Source organism: Scyliorhinus torazame, chromosome 7 (assembly GCF_047496885.1).
Source record: "Scyliorhinus torazame isolate Kashiwa2021f chromosome 7, sScyTor2.1, whole genome shotgun sequence".
In the NCBI taxonomy this organism is placed as follows: domain Eukaryota; kingdom Metazoa; phylum Chordata; class Chondrichthyes; order Carcharhiniformes; family Scyliorhinidae; genus Scyliorhinus; species Scyliorhinus torazame.
Window position 1 is genome coordinate 271,090,361 of NC_092713.1, and position 20,691 is coordinate 271,111,051.

Sequence of the window (20,691 nt, forward strand, 5' to 3'; positions counted from 1 at the left end):
GATATCGGTGAAAATATGTCAGACATGAACGTTTGGAGAATAAGCTGTACCAATTAAAAGACTGAACAAATAAATAACCAACTTCTCTATTATATTGGCCAAAAAGGTTACAAAGGAATTGATACGAATCACCCAGTATCAACTATTAGTTGCCGCATATCTACCTGCACCATCTATTTCTTTTTTTAAATTTAGAGTACCCAATTCATTTTTTCCAATTAAGGGGCAATTTAGTGTGGCCGATCCACCTAACCTGCACATCTTTGGTTGTGGGGGTGAAACCCACGCAGACATGGGGAGAATTTGCAAACTCCACACGGCCAGTGACTCAGGGGCGGGATTCGAACCCGGGTCCTCAGCGCCGCTATCCACTGCGCCACATGCTGCCCTAACCTGCACCATCTATTAGGTTCTCGAATTACTCTAAAATTCCAATTCATGCAAGTGTTACGATCCTAATTCTTTTTATAAAAGAAAAATCTAAATATTATTACAGAATCCAAAACACTTTAGTACATTCAGGAAATTACAACACAGGCAAGCATTTTTGGATACACTGCACTGTCATTAAACCAGAAGCAGCTACTGGAAACTTTACACTTATGTTTTAAAGAACAAAGAAAAGTACAGCACAGGAGCAGGCCCTTTGGCCCTCCAAGCCTGCGCCGACCATGCTGCCCGCCTAAACTAAAATCTTCTACACTTCCTGGGTCCGTATCCCTCTATTCCCATCCTATAATCCCATCCTTTGTATAATATTTGCATCATACCACACAAAAATAAAAAACCGAAAGGTTTTCCAGACCTGATTAAATTCCTGCCATCATTTGTAACAGTATTTCAACCCTTACCCTGCTAAATAAACACTGTACAGTTAGTACAACAAATATTGTGTCTATTAGTTTAATCTTTACCCTGCTGATAAAAATAATCTATACAGCTTTCACAACAAATACAGGCCTGCCAAGGGTCACTTACTGAGATTGACAACTGCTCAGTTTGCTTAAAAATGCGACCTATTTTGATGCATGTCACTTATGAAAGACGGCTGCCCAACATATTCAAATGCGTCTTCCATATGTGTCATTCTTGCGAATTGTTAAGATCATTTAAAATTTCCTGAGCTTGACAGCATTTTGCCTATCTGAATAAACAGGATTCCCACACAGTTACAAACTGAATAGCGACCAGTCTTATTGATATCCTGAGAATAATGGGAGCTCTAAACAGTTATCACATAGGCTAGGGATACTGCTGCAAGAGTTAAACACTTAACAAGCAGTTGACTGCGTGCTGTGAATTATCTGTATGAGCAGCTTGTACTTCAATAATGGAATACCTTCGTGCAGGAAAGTGAGATCTTTTTTGACTACAGGAAACAGTGGAATGATGGGTGGCTGCAGACTCTGGCTGCTGAGAACGTTTCTATATTTTGCCATGTTTCTTGAAGGATCAAAGAGATCTTGAAGGTCCCGAAAAAGCTTTTCATACTTGCTCGGCAGTTTTTCCCAAGTGCCTCTCAGACGTGCAACCGGCGCAAGGTTTAGCCCACTGAAACAGAGAAAACGTTCAATTACATCTTTCTAATACTCATATCTGACAATAATTGCACAGTAATTTCCAATAAGAGCATGTTTAAGATCGATTATAGTGCTGAAAGTCTCGGACTCATTTTCATTAGACAGTATTTACAATGCAGAAATAGATTACTTGGCTCAGTAGATCAATAACCATGTTTTCCATCTACATGGGCCTCCTCCCACCCTTCTTCATCTAATGCCATCAGCTTATTTTTCTATTCCTTTTTTTCTTCATGTGGTTGTCTAGTTTCCTCTTAAACCCATCTACTACTCCTGTTGGTAAGTTGTGCCACATTCTAATCACTCACTGGATAAAGAAGTTTGTCCTGAATTGATTTTTTTTTTAATGTTCACCTTATATTTATAGCCCCTATGCCTGATCTCTCCTGCAGGTCAGTCTCCATGTTGACCCGAACAAACCGTTTCATACTGTCACCCATTCCGAATTCTCGTCTCTCGAGGAAAGCAGCCCGTTTCATTTTTCATCTGCCATTATTCTAACAAATTATATTTGCACCTTCTCCAGTGCCTTTATATTCTTTTAAATTATGGAGACCAGAATTAATCTCAGTACTGTGTGATCTAACTGAGGCTTAATACAAGCTTACTTAGCTCCTCTTCTTTTCTGTATGATCTCTCCAGAAATAAACTCCAGCACAATGTTCTATTTTTATGGCCTTATTAACCCACATTCCTACTCTTAGTGATTTGTAAATTTGTACCCCAAATCTGTTCCTCCACCCTATTTAGCTACTTATTTTTCAAGGAGTATGTGGTCTCCCTACTCTTGTCCACCTCATACTTATCTATATTGAATTTCATTTTCACATTCCGCAAGTTTAATATTTTTATTTTGACACTGTCTTCCTCTATTAATTTGATGTTGTCTACAAATATTGAACCTGTACTATGGATTCAAGAGTACAAATTGAAATTGTTTATGTACTCGATGGGCTGAATGGCCTCCTTCTGCACTCTAGAGATTCTATGCAATGGTGAAGAATAGTAGCATCAGAATCAAACTTTGTGGAATATCACTTCATACCTTTTGCCAGCCTGGGTAACAATGGGTATTATAGTACTCTTAATAGCTACTGCCTGCCCTGGATATTTTTTCATTCATTCATTGTTGGAATTTGAGTTTTGCCATGAAAACATTTATTGCGAATCCTTAGTTGTCGTGATTTGATATGAGTAGCTTGCTAGGCAACTTCAAAGGGTAGTTAAGAGTTAACAGTAGCTATCAGAATGGGACTGCAGATATACATCAAACAAGAGAAGGAGGTAGGAAAAGTGGTGACTAAAGAATGCTGGTTAAGCAGTTGATTTTAACCTCTACCTTGAAAGCATTGTTATCCCTGGACTCAACTATTCCAATACTCTCTTGGCAGGCTTCCCATCTTGCACCTGTAAATTTGAGCTCATGGAAAATTCTGCTGTCCATGTCCTCACTTGTACAGAGGCCTGTTATCCCAATACACTGGCATACACTGAAACTCTGCCCAGCACTTTCACAATTTAAAAATGAACCTTTATTAAAATCTTTCCGTGGAATCATTCCTCCCTAACTCTACAACCACTTCCAGCCAACAGCCTTACAAGATCCCTGCACTTTTCCAATTCTGAAATCTTGTACATTCTCATTTTTAATCACTCCACCAATGCCAGCAGCGCCTTCAGCTGTGTGGACCCTAAACTCTGAAATTTCCTCCCTAAACCTCTCCACCACAGTCTCTTTCCTCCTTTTAAGTGTCATGTGAGAGTACCTTTAAGAAATGGGTGTTTATCAAATAGCTGTAGTGGGTGTACCTTTAAGAAATGGGTGCTTATCAAATAGCTGCAGTGATGTCAGAGTGTGGATGGAGCTGGGCTGTCTGTCTGTTTTCACTTTCGTTTTTGAGTTGGCAGCTACAGTGTGTGTTTTGTTTCAGAGTTGGAGCTGCATCCAGCTAAACAAGGTGTAATTTTGATCTCTCTCTGCATGAAAAGAATGTGATCAGATCACTTGCTAATTTAAAAGTGATAAGTGCTCTCAGTAGAGAATTTAAACTTACTGTCTTTGTTAAGGAGGGTATTTGATTTTGGATGTTGCGAGGGAAGATTAAGGGTTACTTATAGAGTACTGTATTCTTTGGGGAGAGTATTTGAGTTGATAGTTGCTTAGATGTTTACTGTGTGTTCATAAAATGTTAACTGGATTCATATAATAAACATTGTTTTGTTTTAAAAGTACTTTAGATCTCTGTTGCGTCACACCTGTAGAGTGGGCCCTTGTGCACCCCATAACCAAAATCTATTAAAAGTTGTGGGTCAGGTGAACTCCATGATACACTTTGGGGTTCTCTAAATCCTGGCCCGTAATATAAGATACTCCTTAAAACCTACCACTTTGACCAAGCAACTTGTCCCAATATGTCCAATATGTTTGATAATGCTCCTGTTTACATAGCACCTTACGATGTTGAAGGCATGATGCAAGTTCAAGTTGTGTTGACAGGATAAATATATCATGGTCACTCTTCTTTTTAAAAAAAAGATATGTACTTGCTATTTCCAGACTTTTTTTGAATGATCAGTCTTTCATAGTGGGATTTAAACTCACGTATTTCAGGTTATTAGTCCAGCAGCATAACAGCACAGTACCCATTACATGTCTGGATTTGCATCAATACAATGAAATTTTAAAAAAGCAAACAAGCACTTCTTCAGAATAATTATCTCCTTGCTATTAATATAGGTGTGTAAATGTGTTAAAAGCAGTTTAGAGAAGATTTACTAGACTAAACCCAGGAACGGGTAGGCCACTTGATTGAAACCTTTAAGATCCTGAGGGGTATTGGCAGGGTGGCTATGGAGAGGATCTTTCCTTTTGTTGGAGAATCTAGAACTAGAGGTCATTGTTTAAAAATAAGTGGTTGTTAATTTAAGATGGAGATGAGGAGAATTGTTTTCTCCTCAGAAGGTCACGAGTCTCTGGAACTCTCTTCCTCAAAAGGCAGTTGAAACAGAGTCTTTGAGTATTTTTAAGGCAGAGCCAGATAGATTCTTGATCAACAAGGGGATGCAAGGTCATCGATAGGCAGGAATGTGGGATTGAAGTTACCAGCAGGTCAGCCATGATCTTACTGAATGGCGGACGGAACAGGCTCCTAATTCGTATGTTCGCCAGTTCTTTTTAAATGGCAGAAATAGTTTGCTGCGAGTCTGATTTTAGCATATTGCAGAAAAGGTGCAGTCACTTTTCATAAGTTTCATATCCAAAACATTACCTTGGGACTCAATCCTAAAGAAAGTAACATAAATTATTACTGTTAGAGATAATTTTTTATTAACAGAGAGCATTGACGTGGAAAGAAATGTCAGCTTTGCATATTTTACTTCTCCATTAACACAGAGATACCTGACACCTGTTAAACCAGTTATAAACATCCTAGCTCTCAACAAGGTCAAAAATATTTACTGTTTGTTACAAAGTTCTTATAATGCCAGCTCAGAAATGCAATTTTATAAAACAAAGCATAGTCAACAGTATGTGATGTTACAGCACACTAGGACGGAAAAAAACCTCTCTACTCCTAACAAAGTTTTAATTTCTTTGAAACTGACATTCCTCTAATATCTCATCCCAGGTATCACATTTCCTAAGGTTCCATCAGTAAGAGGTTACTCGTCGAAAAGACACCAATGAGTTCAATCCTGCCCTTCATTGTTACTTAGACATTGGCCAAGATAATACATTTGGCGAAAGACTGGTACTAGCAGTTCTTTATCCTTACACTTATTCAAAGACTTTCTTTGAGCTTTTCCACTGCCACTTGCACTAATTAGAGAGAGAAACAGCACAGCACCCTTAACCTGTGGGACTGGTGGGAACAGGGAAAGCAGCTGTCGGTCTCCTTAACCAAACAGATTGAAGACAGGTGGCAGGTCAGATGATTGGACAGAATACGAGGAACAGCAGAGGATGAGTAAAAGATTAATAAAGACGGAAAATTTGGAGTAGAATAGGAAGCTACCAGAAATATAAAAACAGATAGAAAAGTTTTTATAAACATTTTTTTTTAAAGTTAACAAAGGGAGTGTGTTGGTCCTATAGAAAGTGAGTCTGGAGAATCAATAATGGAAAACAAGGAGATGGCGGATTAATTGAACGGATATTTTGTATCAGTCCTCACCATAGAAAATACAAGTAATATCCCAGAAGCAGCTATAACTCGAAAATGGAAGGGAGGGAGGAACTCAAAAAAGTTGCAATCACCAAAGAAATAAGTGGTACTGAGTAAATTGTTGGAGCTGCGGGCTGAGAAGAGACCGGGTCAAAGATCATAGAATCCCTCCAGTGCAGGAGGCCATTCGGCCCATAGACTCTGCACTGACTCTCCGAAAGTGCACCCTAACCAGGCCCACTCCCCTGCCTTATCCCCGTAACGCCACCTAACCTACACATCTTTGGACTGTGGGAGGAAACCCGAGCACCTGGAGCTAATCCACACAGATACGGGGAGAATGTGCAAACTGCAAACAAACAGACACCAAAGGCTGCAATTGAACTTGATCCCTGGTGCTGAGATGGTGGATTCCTGAATCCTTTTCTTTGATTGTAAAGATAAATTTAGGAATACACCGATTGAGCTGATGGCTTATAGGCAACGGCCATAACAACCGACTGATCAGTTCATTGGAAGGGGCTGCTATTTTCCAGAAGCTGTCTGAACGGATAACGGAACTATCTCCTCAGGTTTGTATATGTTTCAATCAAGTTGCCTAGACTCTTCTCAACTCCTACAAGCCGAGCTGGTCCAACATTTGCTCTTAAGACATCCCGCCAATTCCATTTTGTCTTTTGCACAGGAAGAGCACCCGAGGATGTCTAAATGGCCCTGCTGCTTTTCAAAACTGACTGCAGAGCACAACCCTGAATGGAAAGGGATAGAGTGGGGTGGGGGGGGGGGGGGGGGGGGGGGGGGGAGGGAGAGAGATAGACATAGGGTGTCCTTGTATGCCGATGACTTGTTGTTATACGTGTCAGAATCGAGTGTGTCAATAGGGAAATATTGGAGCTGCTTCGGGTGTTTGGGTCTTTCTCGGAGTACAAATTAAATCTAGACAAGAGTGAGTATTTTGTGGTGTCTTGGCCGGGGGTGGGGGTACTGCCATTCCATAGGGCAGGGACTCACTTTAGATACCTGGGGGTGCAGGTTGCTCGGGAGAGGGGGGGGGGGGGCTCCGTAGGTACAACATTTCGAGTTTGGTAGGGAGAGTGAAAGCTGATCTGGCAAGGTGGGATGGTCTCCCTCCATCACTGGCGGGTCGGTTACAGGCGGTTAAAATGAACGTGTTGCCGCGATTTCGGTTTATTTTTCAATGCCTGTCGATATTCCTGCCAAAGGCTTTTTTTTTTAAAGAGATATTGAAGGAATGATTACCTCGTTCATATGGGGAGAGGTGGTGGCCAGAGTTAGAAAAGTGCTGCTACAGAGGATAAGGCAGGTAGGGGGTTTGGGTCTTCCGAACCTGATGTATTATTACTGGGCGGCGAATGTGGAGAAGGTGCGGTGCTGGGTCAGAGGGGTTGATTCCCGGTGGGTCAAAAAGGAGGAGAGTTTGTGTAGGGGGTCGGGATTGAAGGCACTAGCAACAGCGCCGCTCCCGATGGCCCTGGGGAAATACTCAGTTTCGTTAACACTTCGGGTTGGAGGCAGGGTCAAGGGAAATGCCGATTCGGAGGAACCACAGATTTGAGCCAGGGAAGTGGGACGGAAATTTCCAGAAATGGGAGGAGGAGGGGATTAAGACACCAAAAGATTTGTTTCTTGGGGGTCGGTTTGCAGGATTGAAGGAGCTGGGAGCGAAGTATGGGCTGGAGCAGGGGGAATGTTTATAGATACATGCATGTTCAAGATTTTGCCAGGAAGGAGATACCGAGCTTCCCGGTGGAGCCGGCCTCCACATTGCTGGAGGAGGTGTTGACAACAGGGGGACTGGAGAAGGGGGTAGTGTCGGCGTTTAAGGGCCTATTTTGGAAGAGGAGAAGGCACAACTGGAAGGGTTCAAAGCAAAGTGGGAGGGAGAGTTGGGAGAGGGTATGGAGGAGGGGTTCTGGTGTGAGGTGCTCTGGAGAGTGAACGCCTCCACCTCTTGCGCGAGGTTGGGGCTGATACAGCTGAAGGTGGTATATAGAGCGCACCTTACAAGGGCGAGGATGAGCTGGCTCTTTGAGGGGTAGAAGACGTGGAAGAATGTTGCCGGGGGGGGGGGGGCAAATCACATTCATATGTTTTGGTCCTGTCCAAAGCTGGAGGATTACTGGGTAATTTCTAAAGTGGTGCATGTGAAACTGGACCCGGGCCCTCGGGAGGCCATGTTTGGGGTGCCGGACCAGCCGGGGTTGGAAGCGGGTGCGGAGGCAGATGTTCTAGCCTTCACCTCGTTGATCGCCCGAAGGCGGATCCTGTTGGGTTGGAGAGCAGCCTCTCCACCCTGCCCCCCTGCCACGCCAGGGCACATGTTGGAATTCTTGACTCTTGAGAAGGTTAATTTTGAACTGAGGGGGAGGATGGAGGGGTTCTACAATTCATGGGCGTTATTCATTATGCATTTTCAAGAATTGGATAACATCGAACATTAGTGGGGGGGCGGGGGGGTGTTGGGAGGAGGGGGACTGTATGTGTTAATGGTGACTATGGGTGATTCCTAATTCCTTTTTGTTATTTGTTTATGTTAACATGCGGGCAGTTGTTTGGGGGTTGGTGGGAAGGATGGGTTTGTTGTTGTAGATATGGGGTTTGATATTATATTCGTTACTGCTTATTGTTTATTGTTCGTTGGTGCAAATTTGGGAGAAAATGTGAAAAAGGAGGCGAATAAAAATATATTTTTAAAAATCCTGTCTCATTACACAGGACAAGATCTAGGACCGCTTGTTCCCTCGTAGGTTCCATTACAGACTGTTCCAGGAAACTATCGCGGATACATTCTATAAACTCCTCCTCAAGGCTGCCTTGGCCGACCCGGTTAAACCAATCGACATGTAGATTAAAATCCCCTATGATAATTGCTGTACCATTTTTACATGCATCAGTTATTTCGTTGTTTATTACCGCCCCACTGTAATGTTACTATTTGGTGGCCTGTAGACTATTCCTATCAGTAACTTTTCCGCCTTACTATTCCTGATTTCCACCCAAATGGATTGAACCTTATCATAGATTATCATAGAGGCCACCCGGCCCATCGAGACTGCACCGGCTCCTGGAAAGAGCACCCTACCCAAGGTCAACACCTCCACCCTATCCCCACAACCCAGCAACCCCACCCAACACTAAGGGCAATTTTGGACACCAAGGGCGTTTTTTTATCACGGCCAATCCACCTAACCTGCACATCTTTGGACTGTGGGAGGAAACCGGAGCACCTGGAGGAAACCCACGCACACACGGGGAGGATGTTCAGACTCCGCACAGACAGTGACCCAAGCCGGAATCAAACCTAGGACCATGGAGCTGTGAAGCAATTGTGCTATCCACAATGCTACCGTGCTGCCCCTCCATAGCACTCTCCTCCATATCCTCCACTTATCCTCCATAGCACCGATGTAATCCCTCACTGTTGCCTGGATGTCATCCTTAAATAACATAGCTGCATCACCTCCCTTACGATCCACTCTGTCCTTCCGAATAGTTTGATAGTAAAGGATACTCTTGGAAGAATGAACATAATATGATAGAATTTAACATTCAGTTTTGACGATGGGAAATGTGGGTCTGAAGCTGGGGTTTTAAACTTAAATAAAGCAATTGCAAGTGTATGAAAATAGATGTTGGTTGGAATGGGAAAATAGATTAACGATAAGACGGTAGAGACGCAGTGGCAGACACCTAAAGGGATATTTCATAACTCTCCAAGAGAGTCTCTCTCACACATCGGACTATACGAGAAGGATGCAACATCCATGGCTAACTAAGTTAAGGATGATGTGGAGATGCCGGAGTTGGACTGGGGTGGGCACAGTAAGAAGTCTTACAACACCAGGTTAAAGTCCAATAGGTTTGTTTCGAATCACTAGCTTTCGGAGCGCAGCTCCTTCCTCAGGTGAATGCCTTCAGGTGAATGCTGCGCTCCGAAAGCTAGTGATTAATGGGTCTGATTAATGAGGTCAAATCTGACTTACAGAAGTGGAATAACTACCCCCTGTCCTTGGCGGGCATGGTCCAGACTATTAAGATGAATGTGCTCCCAATTTTTTTTTCAAAGTCTCCACACATTTATTCCTATTGTTAAAATTAATAAATTGGTGTCCTCTTTTATTTGGGCAGATAAGACCCCAAGGATGCTTGAGAGAGATAGGGAATCAGGAGGTTTGGCGTACCCAATTTATTTTTGGGCAGCCAATATTGAGAAGGCACTGGGGTGGTTTAGTGATCTGAGTTCCATATGGGGGCAAATGGAGACGTGTTTCTATAAGGGACCGCATCCCTATCGTTATCTGTGGCAAGGTTTTCCTCAAATCCGGTGGTGGTGTCCACCCTGAGAATCTGGAACCAGTTCAGACAGCATTTTAAACTCAGTTTCATGTACTTGTTGGATCCTATCTGCAATAATCACCTCTTTTTGCCAGCAGGTTTGGACTTGACGTTTGGGTGGCCGGGGCAGGAGATTGGGTATTTTTTGTGGAAGGAAGATTTGGAAGCTTTAAGGAGCAGTCAGAGAAATTTCAACTCCCTGGCTCCAATCGGCTTAGATACTTTCAGATTCATGATTTTTCGTGCAAGGCTTTTCCCTCTTTCCCCTTGGCACCACCTTCCTCCCTGGTGAAGAGGATTTTGTCTTTGACCGGGTCTGGTGGAGGGATCATTTTGAACGTACACAGCCAAATCCTATCAGCAGAGTTGGCTTCATTGAATGAGGTAAAAGTGAAACGTGAGTGTGAATTGGACCCTATTCTGGATAGTAAGGTGTGAAGAGAGACTCTCCAGGAGGTCAACGCCACGTTCTCTTGTACTCAGCTTAGTCTGATCCAGCTCAAGGAGGTGCACAGGGCTCATCTGACCAAGATTAGGATGAGCGTTCTTTTTTTCTGGGGTGGAGGACAGGTGAGATCGTAGTTCTCGGGAGCTTGCTAACCACACTCGTATGTTTTGGTCCTGTCTGAAGTTAGTAAGCTTTTGGGTCTCTTTTCTTTGCACCATGTCAGAGATATTTAATGTTGATCTGTGACCATGTCAGCTGGTGGCCATTTTCAGGATATCAGAATCGTGGTGCTGCAAACTGGTATGAAGGCAGATGTCCTCGCCGTTACCTCATAAATAGCCCAGAGATGAGTTCTGCTTAGGTGCAGGTCTCCTACTCCTCCCAGTGTCTTAGCTTGATTGAGTAACTTCATGTCGTTCTTACATTTGGAGAAGGTGAAGTACATGATTAGGGGGTCGGTAGAAGGGTTCTACCTAAGATGGCAGCCATTCATTTCTTTTTTAAAGAGCTAGTCACCGTCAGTTGGTAAGGGGTTTAGATTAATGTTGGGGGAAGGCTAAGTTAATAAGTGCTTTGGATTGTTTGTCATATTCTTTGTCATTCTAACTGGAATTAATTGTTTTGATATTATTTTGTTTATAATGAAACATTTTTCAACAATCATATTTAAGGACGGCACGGTAGCACAGTGGTTAGTACTGTTGTTCCACAGCACCAGGGACCCGGGTTCAATTCCTGGCTTGGGTCACTGTCTGTGCGGAGTCTGCACGGTCTCCCCGTGTCTGTGTGGGTTTCCTCCGGGTGCTCCGGTTTCCTCTCACAAGTCCAGAAATACGTGTTTATTAGGTGAATTGGACATTCTGAATTCTCCCTGTGTACCCGAACAGGTGCTGGAGTGTGGTGTCTAGGAGATTTTCACAGTAACCTTATTGCAGTGTTAATGTAAGCCTACTTGTGATAAAGATTATTATACAAAAAAATACAATACTCCTTTACTCCCCCCTTTACCGTAACAATTATACATTGGTTTTAGGATTAACATGGATGGCAAAGTACATCTTAAGCTAGAATAATCTCATTAAAACAAAAGTCTTCTTTAAGCACAGAAGACGACTTCGGTGAACCTCTCTGAACCCAAGTGAACGTGGATTTCTCCTCAAAATCCCCCCAGATGATTCTTATACCGTGGACCACCTTGTCTCACTGAACTCCAGCTTCCACCTGAGTGATTTCAAATTCTGCTTTCTAAAGTCATACTTTCAAATCTTCTTAGAAATGATGCTTTCCCTCGGCTTCTTCTATCAAGGTTTTGCTTTCAGGTTTAAACCTCTCTCTTCAGGTTTTCTTTGTCTTAAAGGCTTTTACACAAACTGCGAGGTCCAGCCACCGTTTTCCACAATTATTTCAAATAATGTCTCCCAAACTGTAGTAATTTCTCATAGACCTTAGCACAACGGCAGAAACCTTTCTAACCTCTCACGATCCAATGCCTTTTCAATTCTATGACTTTACTGAATAGTAAAGTAAGCAAAGTTGCCGTAGTCCAAGTAACCATATGAGGACGACAGCTGACTGGCGGGGATTTAACCTGAGGATCACAATACCTCAGGCGAGGGGCAAGGTTGAGAAGGCGGGCCTTCATGAATATCCTCAATGGTACGGGAATTAAATTCACGCTATTGGCCTCGCTCTGCATCACGGGCCAGCTGTCTAGTTAACTGAGCGAAAGTGACCCTGCCAGTTTCTTCTGTTCCATTAACTCCAGACTTCTTGGAAACTTTTCTTCATTTCTCTAGTTTCCTTAACTAGCTGGACTTTAGATTTCCGACATCTGTTTTCTTAACCATTACTCCATACTTCTAGCAAGGCTGAGAGTTTTGTTCCCTCTCTGAAACCAACTGCTTCTAGCAAAGCTATGAGAGCTGCCTTCTCTCCCATTACCAATCTCCAAATTCAGCTGAAGCAAAACTTACAAGGCCCTAGCAATGGATTGTTTTTTTTGAGCAGGGAGACTGAGTAGGAGATGATTCAGGTGCACTTGAAGTTATGAGGGGGCTGGACAGGGTAAATAGGAAGTAGCTGTTCCCCTTGATTGAGGGGTCAATCACAAGGGGGTATAGTTTTAGGGTGAGGGGCAGGAGATTCAGAGGGGATTTGAGATAAAGAAATTTCACACAGAGGGTGGTGAGAATCTGGAGTGCACTGCCTGGGAAGCCACTGGAGGCTGGAAACCTTACAACCTTTAAAAAGCACTTGGATGAACATTTGAAACACAATTACATTCAAGGATATGGGACAAGTGCTGGTAAGTGGAATTAATGCGGGATTAGTAGCAGCTATTGTCGGCGCAGACTCGATAGGCCGAAGGGCGTTTTCTGCACTGTCCGATTCTAAACCTTCATTCAGCATGAATCTAACAAAAGGTTTTACTCTTCCAGGCACAGAAACATTAAATTAAATCCACTTAAAATTCTACCTTATTTCTAATGTTTCCCAATACAAATATAAATCCCTTAAAACTACCTTTGCTTTCCTCACACCTTATTTAAGGAGAGATATATTTGTATTGAAACCAATTTAGAGAAGCTATTACTGAACGGATTCCTGGGATGAAAGGTTAGTCTTATGGGGAATGGTTGAGCAAGTTAGACTTATGATTTACAACAAATATACATTTTGCTGAGGCACAACATCTCAACAGAAAAGGTAATCTAATTGTGGCTAACAAGAGGAGTTAAAAATTGTAACAGATTAAAGGAAAAGGCTTAAAAAGTTGCTAAAAAATAGCCGAGCATTTTAGAATTCAGAAAGGGACGACCAAGAGACTGATAGGGAAAGGAAAAATAGAATGTGGAAGTAAATGAGCGAGAAACATAAAAAATGGACTGTACAAACCTCTATTGGTATGCCAGTAAAAGATTAGCAAAGACAAATATGGGCATTTACAGGCTGAAACAGGAAAATTTATAAATCAGGAATAAGGAAATGGCAGTGAAGTAAACAAATACTTTGAGCCTGCCTTCAAGGAGGAAGATACAGAAAACCTTGCAGAAATACTAGAGAATCATTAGGCCAGCGGGAATGAGAAGCTGAAATAAATTAGTATTAGTAAAAACATAGTAATGGAAAAGTTAATGGGACTTAAGTTGCTAAATCCTTTGGACCTGATGATCTACATCAGTGTTGAAAAAGGTGGCTGCAGATACAGTGAATGTGTTGGTGGTCATCGTCCAAAATTCTATAGATTTCTACAGAATGGAACATAGCAAATTTAAGAAATGAGGAAGAGAGAAAAAGGAAAATTACAGAAATGAAATTCCCGCTTGGGTCACTGTCTGTGCGGAGTCTGCACGTCCTCCCGTGTCTGCGTGGGTTTCCTCCGGGCGCTACGGTTTCCTCCCACAGGTCCCAAAAGACGTGCTGATTAGGTGAATTGGACATTCTGAATTCCGAACAGGCGTGGGAGTGTGGCGACTAAGGGATTTACACAGCAACTTCTTTGCAGTGTTAATGTAAGCCTACTTGTGACACCAATCTAATAAAGATTATAAAAATTAAAGCTAGCCAACTGAGCTAAACAGGCCTACTTAACATAAGCAATGTGCAAGGTGTAATTATTGGACACTTCCAAAATAATGGTAGGGTTAAGCAGAGTCTATGTGGATTAATCAAAGGGAAATTATGTTTGACAAACTTGTTGGAGTTTTATTTTTAAAATGAGGATTTAACCATCAGAATAAATAAGGAGGAACTAGTGGGGTCTGCTGTATTTGAATTTGCAGAAGGCTTTCAATAAGATCCCACAAAGGTTAGCAAACAAAATTAGAGCACATGGGATGTATGATAATGTACTGGCTTGGGCTGAGAACTGGTTATCAGACAGAAAATAGAGGAGGGATAAATGAGTAAATCCCAGGTTGATAGGTTGTGACTGGGCTGTGACTGGTGGGATACCGCATGGATCAGTGCTTGGGCCCCATGATTTGGATCAGGGGACCAAATGTAACATATTCAAGTGTGTTGATGACACAAAACTAGGTGGGAATTTTGAGGGAGCTACATAGAGGCTTCAAGTGGATTTAGACAGGCTAAATGAGTGGGCAAGAACATGGCAGATGGAATATAACATGGAAAAATGGGTTATCCACTTTGGTAGGAAAAACAAAAATGCTGAATATTTCTTTAAGCTGAGAGACTGGGAAGTATTGTGTATCCTTGTTCGTGATTCACTAAAAGCAACAAGCAATTGGAAAGGCCTTTATTACAAGAGGATGTGAGTACAGGAATAAAGATGTTTTGCTGCAGTTGTATAGACTCTTGGTAAGGCCGCACTTATTATTGTGAACAGCATTGGTCTCCTTGCCTAAGGAAGGACATACTTTCCATAGGTGGAATACAGCAAAGGTTCATCAGACTGATTCCTGGGGATTTTCCTACGAGGAGAGATTGAGGAAACTGGACCTGTATTCTCTAGAGTTTGGGAGAATGAGAGGTGATCTAGTTGATGCACAAAAATTCTTACAGGGTTTAACAGGGAAGCTGCAGGAAGGATGTTTCCCCTCGTTAGTGAGTCTTGAACCAGGGTCAGTCTCAGAATAAGTGGTAGGCCATTTAGGACTGAGATGTGGAGGAATCTTTTTACTCAGAGGGTGGTGAATCTTTGGAATCCTCTACCCCAGAGGATTGTGGAAGCTCAGGCATTGTGTAAGTTCAAAACGGAGATTGACAGATTTCTAGATATTAAAGGTATCAAAAGATTTGGGGATAGTGCAGGAAAATGGCATTGAGTAAGATCAGCCTGATCTAGCTGAATGGCAGAGTAGGCTTGAAAGGTTGAATGGTGCACTCCTCTTCTTATTTCCTACATTTCTAACCCATTGGAGTTTAGAAGAATGAGGGGTGTTCAAATTAAAGCATGTAAGATTCTGAGGGAGCTTGATAGAGTAGATGCTGAGGGGATATTTCCCCTCCTGAGGGAATCTAGAACTATTTGACACAAGTTTACAAATAAGGGGTCACCCGTTTAAGACAGAGATGAGGAGGAATTTCTTCTCTCAAAGAGTTGTTAGTCTTTGGAATTCTCTTCCACAGAGAGAAGTCGCGGCTGGGTCATTGAATATATTCAAGGCTGAGTTAGACAGATTTTTAATCTACAAGAGAATCAAGGATTAGAGAGGACAGGCAAGAAAGTGGAGTAAAAGCCATAATCAGATCAGCCATGATCTTAATGAATTGTAGAGCAAGCTCAAGGGGCCAAATAGCCTATTCCTGTTTATGTTTCTTATGACCTTCCGGACTGTAAAGCTCAGTATCGCATTTTCCCGAAATAAAGCTCGAAGTTGGATCACATTAACTTCAATCCACTGCTTTCTCTCATTTGTCCCACAATCTAACATATTCTTTGTGCATAAACCAACAATAATTCAAATACTTCTTCGCAGTGTTTGAACACAGACAATATGGTTAGAAAACACATGAGGAAGTAGACAATTCTAAGGAAGGCAAACATTTATTCTGTTCATGACAAGTCTGGCTGCTAATTCAGATATGCTGAACAAATTTATAACTGTAAAATAATAAAAACATTTACGAGATCAGCCGTTTTAAATGCAGCTTTAAAAATTTACATTAACATTGATTTTCTGGTCCCTCGATTGTCACAACTAGAGTGATGCAGTGGTTTAAGTAGCCTTTTGTGCTTTGGCTCAAATTTAACCAAACTAAATGAAGGCCCCTGTTGCCAGTAAAGGTACAACACAAATTAAATTAGAAATATCATCCACACTGCTCATGGGCAGAATGCATGATATGAAATTACTCACAATTCAGCACAAATTGTTACCAAACTGACAACTGGTTGGAAGAGGCTGCAAGGATGGCTGTGTGGGGATGAAATGTTACACCAACTGAGTAGGAGGTGTTTTAAGATGATTAGTGTCAGGATATGTTACAGAAGGGGAGTAGAGAGCGTCAGTGTATCAGACACATGCTGTTTTGGACTTGGAGTGCTTGGTGTTGGATAATGACACCATCATGACTGCAGAGAAATTCAGCAGAAAATATAAAATAGGCAACTATGTAAAACTGAAATATTATTTTAAGAATAATCTCAATAGTTCCAACAAAACTAAATAGGAAAGAAAGTAGCAAAATAGCTTGTTGCTTTACTGGTTGTGTTGACAAGACTTCATTGCAAGAGAAAATGACTCCCATCAACACCACATTCTGGGAGATCCAATTAACATTTCATGTGATGGATATTTAAGGCTGAGACATCAGAGTGCCAGATAACATCAGATTAGCCATCAAACCAACAAACCAAAATTAATTCTTACCTGATGATTGCAAACATGGAATTAAAGTTCTTGCATTCTCTGCAGTGTAGGGCAATTTTGATGAAATGTTTAATTATCTTCATTCTTTTCCATTGAACGGTTTCCTTCAAAATCTCAGTGGCAACCCAGAATGTCTCCTGATTGATAACATCCTCAAATTGCTTGAGATGTATATTTCCAGTTTTTGACTCTCGTTTGAATAGGTCATCTATATATTCAGTGGGTTCAATATTTCGGAACAATTCAAAGTCTCGCATTGAGAGTTGAGTGGCTACCTCAATAGTGCTGAGTTGCAGCAGAGTTATTTGACTTTCCCTCAATAATTCCTGGGCATCTTCATCTGAGCAAAGAGTCTCTGTTTCCATATTATTCTTCAGATAGTATCTGAACAATGAAATAGACAGAAGTTATATTGCTTTGAAACACAGTATTGGCACATTATTACTGCTCAGAATTATTCATAATTGGTCTCAATTAGATTTTCAGATAAGGATCAGTTTTCAAATTAACACATCACCTTCTTTTCTCCATCTCCCCCACCCCTGAATTCTCTGTGCTCTTTAGTGGGTTCAATTTAGAAAGGCAACAATCATCAACTACTTTGAAGTGGTCATTCTTTGTGATGCTTGCGATCATGAATTTTTTCAAGATTATACCTTGAGACTATGTCATAAATACAAAATAACGCTTTGATTCTTAAAAAACGTCAACAACAATATTCCACGATGGTCATCAAAATATTTGGAAACTTATCAATCTAATTTGACATTATATAGTGAGATGGTTTCATAAATACACAATGCTTGGATTCTAGTAAAATTAATTATATCACATAATAATGATTAAAATACTTATTGAAAGACAAACTCATGTATCTTTTACACATTGTAGAAAACAACCAGTAGGTTAAGATAAAAAGTTTGTGTGCAACAGATGATTTTTTTCTCACCTGCCGTTCAGTTGGATCCGGTCAGCAAGCTTAGATAATTGGTCAGGAAGTCTCCTTTGCTTGATGACGCCTTCAGGACTTATAGAAACTTCACAGAGTGAGTATGTCTCAGGTGGTGCAGTCAGGCCAAATTCATGGACAGAATGGGCAACAACTTCTTTTGCAGTGGTATCTTTGCTTATGATGATGTAACAACTTTGCTGATCTGCCTTAAAGACTCGAATGACTTGATCTGGTATGTCTGTTACAGAAAAATAAATAGCAAATATATTCTCTTGCCCATATCCAAAAGAAAATGTTTGCCTTATACAGAATACGCTGTCCAACCAATTAATATAGTTGAGAACCATTGATCAAATGACTCAAAGATAAATGTTGAGGGATTCTGGCCTTTCTGACAAAACATTCAGTTAGTTTGCTTGATTGCTTTACAAAGCAACAGTTGAACATTTACTCAAATTGGCACGAAACCTGATAATTCAAGAGCAAAATCTTTTTAACATTACGAGTACTGAAGATGGAATAAGGATGACAAAATGATCAGTATTATAGATTCAGTCTTAATGGGTCAGCATTTGAAACTCACCTAGGGAACAAGCATGGCCATTTCAAAATGTCGCCAAAGCAAATAAGGGATAGCATTTATTAGAAAGCTGCCACAAAATATGTAATAATTTTACACCACTTAAATTTTAAAATATAAATTCAAGATTTATACCACCAACCCAAGAATGACCAATGATAATTCTTCAAATGGAGAAGGGGGCATCTCTAGTAGTGGGAGAGAGAGAAACATTGCTCAATGTTGCTAACCCTAGCTAACAACCATCAAACCCCACTGGAAACATGTGCGCGGATGACAGGTGAGGGAAGGGTCAGGCTTCATTATGATATGTCACCCAGTGAAATAGTCTACAGTTGCCCATCCGTCATGTAAATACATGAAGCATGTCCACTCGAATGAGATAGTGGAGAGCTATCATCATTCATGAAACCATGCATGAGCTTTATTTGCTGTGGGCAGGAGAGTAGGTAAGGGAGGAAAAGCAAAGGCATAAGAAAATAAAAGTCACAGGGAAACTGGTTCAAAATGTTAATTTTCTGCGGCGGCACGGTGGCACAGTGGTTAGCACTGCTGCCTCATGTCATTGACGGACCTGGGTTCTATTCCGGCCCCGTGTCACTGTCCATGTGGATTTTGCACATTCTCCCACTGTCTGCGTGGGTCTCACCCCTACAACCCAATGATGTGCAGGGTAGGCGGATTGGCCATGCTAAATTGGCCCATAATTGGAAAAAAAAGAATTAGGTACTCTAAAAAAATTTTTTACATTTATTTTCCCACTGCCTGCATGCAAACAGATTGATTGATGATGGTGCTGTACTTTTATGTGACCAATTAGGACTTTTGAAAAATAAGGTATTTGTATTAAAAAGTTTAAAACAAGAGCAAAGCTCATCAGATCACTACACATCAGGGGGTCTCTGGTTTGATTCCCTATTTAGCTGATCTTAGTCAAGGCACTATGATTATTTTCTACAACTCTTAGCGAGAGAGGGATAAAATGGAAAACAAAATCTGACAGCTAATGTAGCCATCTGGGATGGCCACTTCCAACTAGGTGCAGAGAAACTCGCAAAGCTTAGCGGGTAAAATGGACAAGCCAAGTCTCAGGCAGGCTCAGAGCCTGAAATGTATATTTGTAAGCAAGAAGTCCAGACGGTATCGAAACTCCGCCCAATTAGCATTTTAATGGGGCCGATTAGCATTCGATGGCCATCTTCACCAAAACAAAGGCCTGATACTCGAGCAACCGGGACAGTCCCAGACATTTCGGCGCCACTCCCTGTTCAAGGGAAACGCAAACAACTGGGTCAGTGACCGTTTGGGACACGCCCAGCCATCCAGATCCCCGCCCATTTATTGGTTAGGAATCGAACGGAGTGATCAGGGATCACCCAATTAGTGCGGCCCAAACCGGAGGACCACCCAAAAGAGCGCGAAAACCCCCAAGTATAAGAAGAAGAGTCCACCACATGTTCGCTCTCTCTTGGTCCTGGTACCCCAGTCACGGCCATTTCCAAGTGCAGCAACACCAGAAGCAAGTACAAGTTCAACGCTCGCTACCAGACGGATGAGCCTAGCTGAGCAGCAGTTACTCCTTCGGACTCGATCGATCCAGAATCGAACAGCAGCCACTGTTTCTCTGAGCCGGGTGCCCGAAGTTAAGTACAGGTTGTCTTAGTCGATAGGTGTAGTAGTAACTAGTAGTGTTTATGTTGCATGATTAATTGTGTGTAAATAAAGTACCCTTAACCTTGAACTAACTAACTGGTGTTTGGCTCTTTGATCGATAGCCGGTTGAAACTTGTGGTGGTATCATTTGATACCTGGCGGCTTTAAGCATTAGGACATAGATGACTTAGAAAGAAGGGCAAATTCACTGATTGCCATAATTGGAACAGAGCCACAGAAAGGACAGAGAAAAGGGTATAGGAAAATGTCACAACAGTTACTGGCGACATTTGACAGGATTCGACCCAGAAGTGACCTTGTCACTCCGAGAGAACCCACAAAAGCGTTTGAATTAGAAATCCAAATTGTCAAAGTAACAGAAACCACAAGCGAAACCAGTATCGATCAAACCTCCAAAATTCGGACGTGTGTAATTTGCATGCGTACTAACAAAGGGATAACAGGTAAACGCAATAGATTTTGTTGCGTGAAACTTTCGGGAGTTGCGTAAACCGGAAAATAGCTTGAGCCGTACCAGTATTTGCACCACCACTTTATTCCCCCTTGTTCCAAATTCCCGGTAGAGACAGAGATAATTATAGGGATGGCCATGAAGGCAAT

At 41.8% G+C, this 20,691-nt stretch overlaps 1 protein-coding gene across 9 annotated transcripts in view; it reads right to left on the reverse strand.

The window, feature by feature from the left end:
- The window catches only part of LOC140427034 (rap guanine nucleotide exchange factor 6-like), a 541,878-nt gene that overhangs the window by 44,730 nt on the left and 476,457 nt on the right, over window positions 1–20,691 (reverse strand). For all 9 annotated transcript variants that reach the window (XM_072512459.1, XM_072512462.1, XM_072512456.1 and 6 more), the window contains 3 exons: window positions 17,835–18,075; window positions 16,886–17,269; window positions 1,340–1,551 (listed from right to left, as the gene is read on the reverse strand). In XM_072512459.1, coding sequence (XP_072368560.1) covers window positions 1,340–1,551; window positions 16,886–17,269; window positions 17,835–18,075 — 837 coding nt within the window. The remainder of the gene's footprint in view (window positions 1–1,339; window positions 1,552–16,885; window positions 17,270–17,834; window positions 18,076–20,691) is intronic.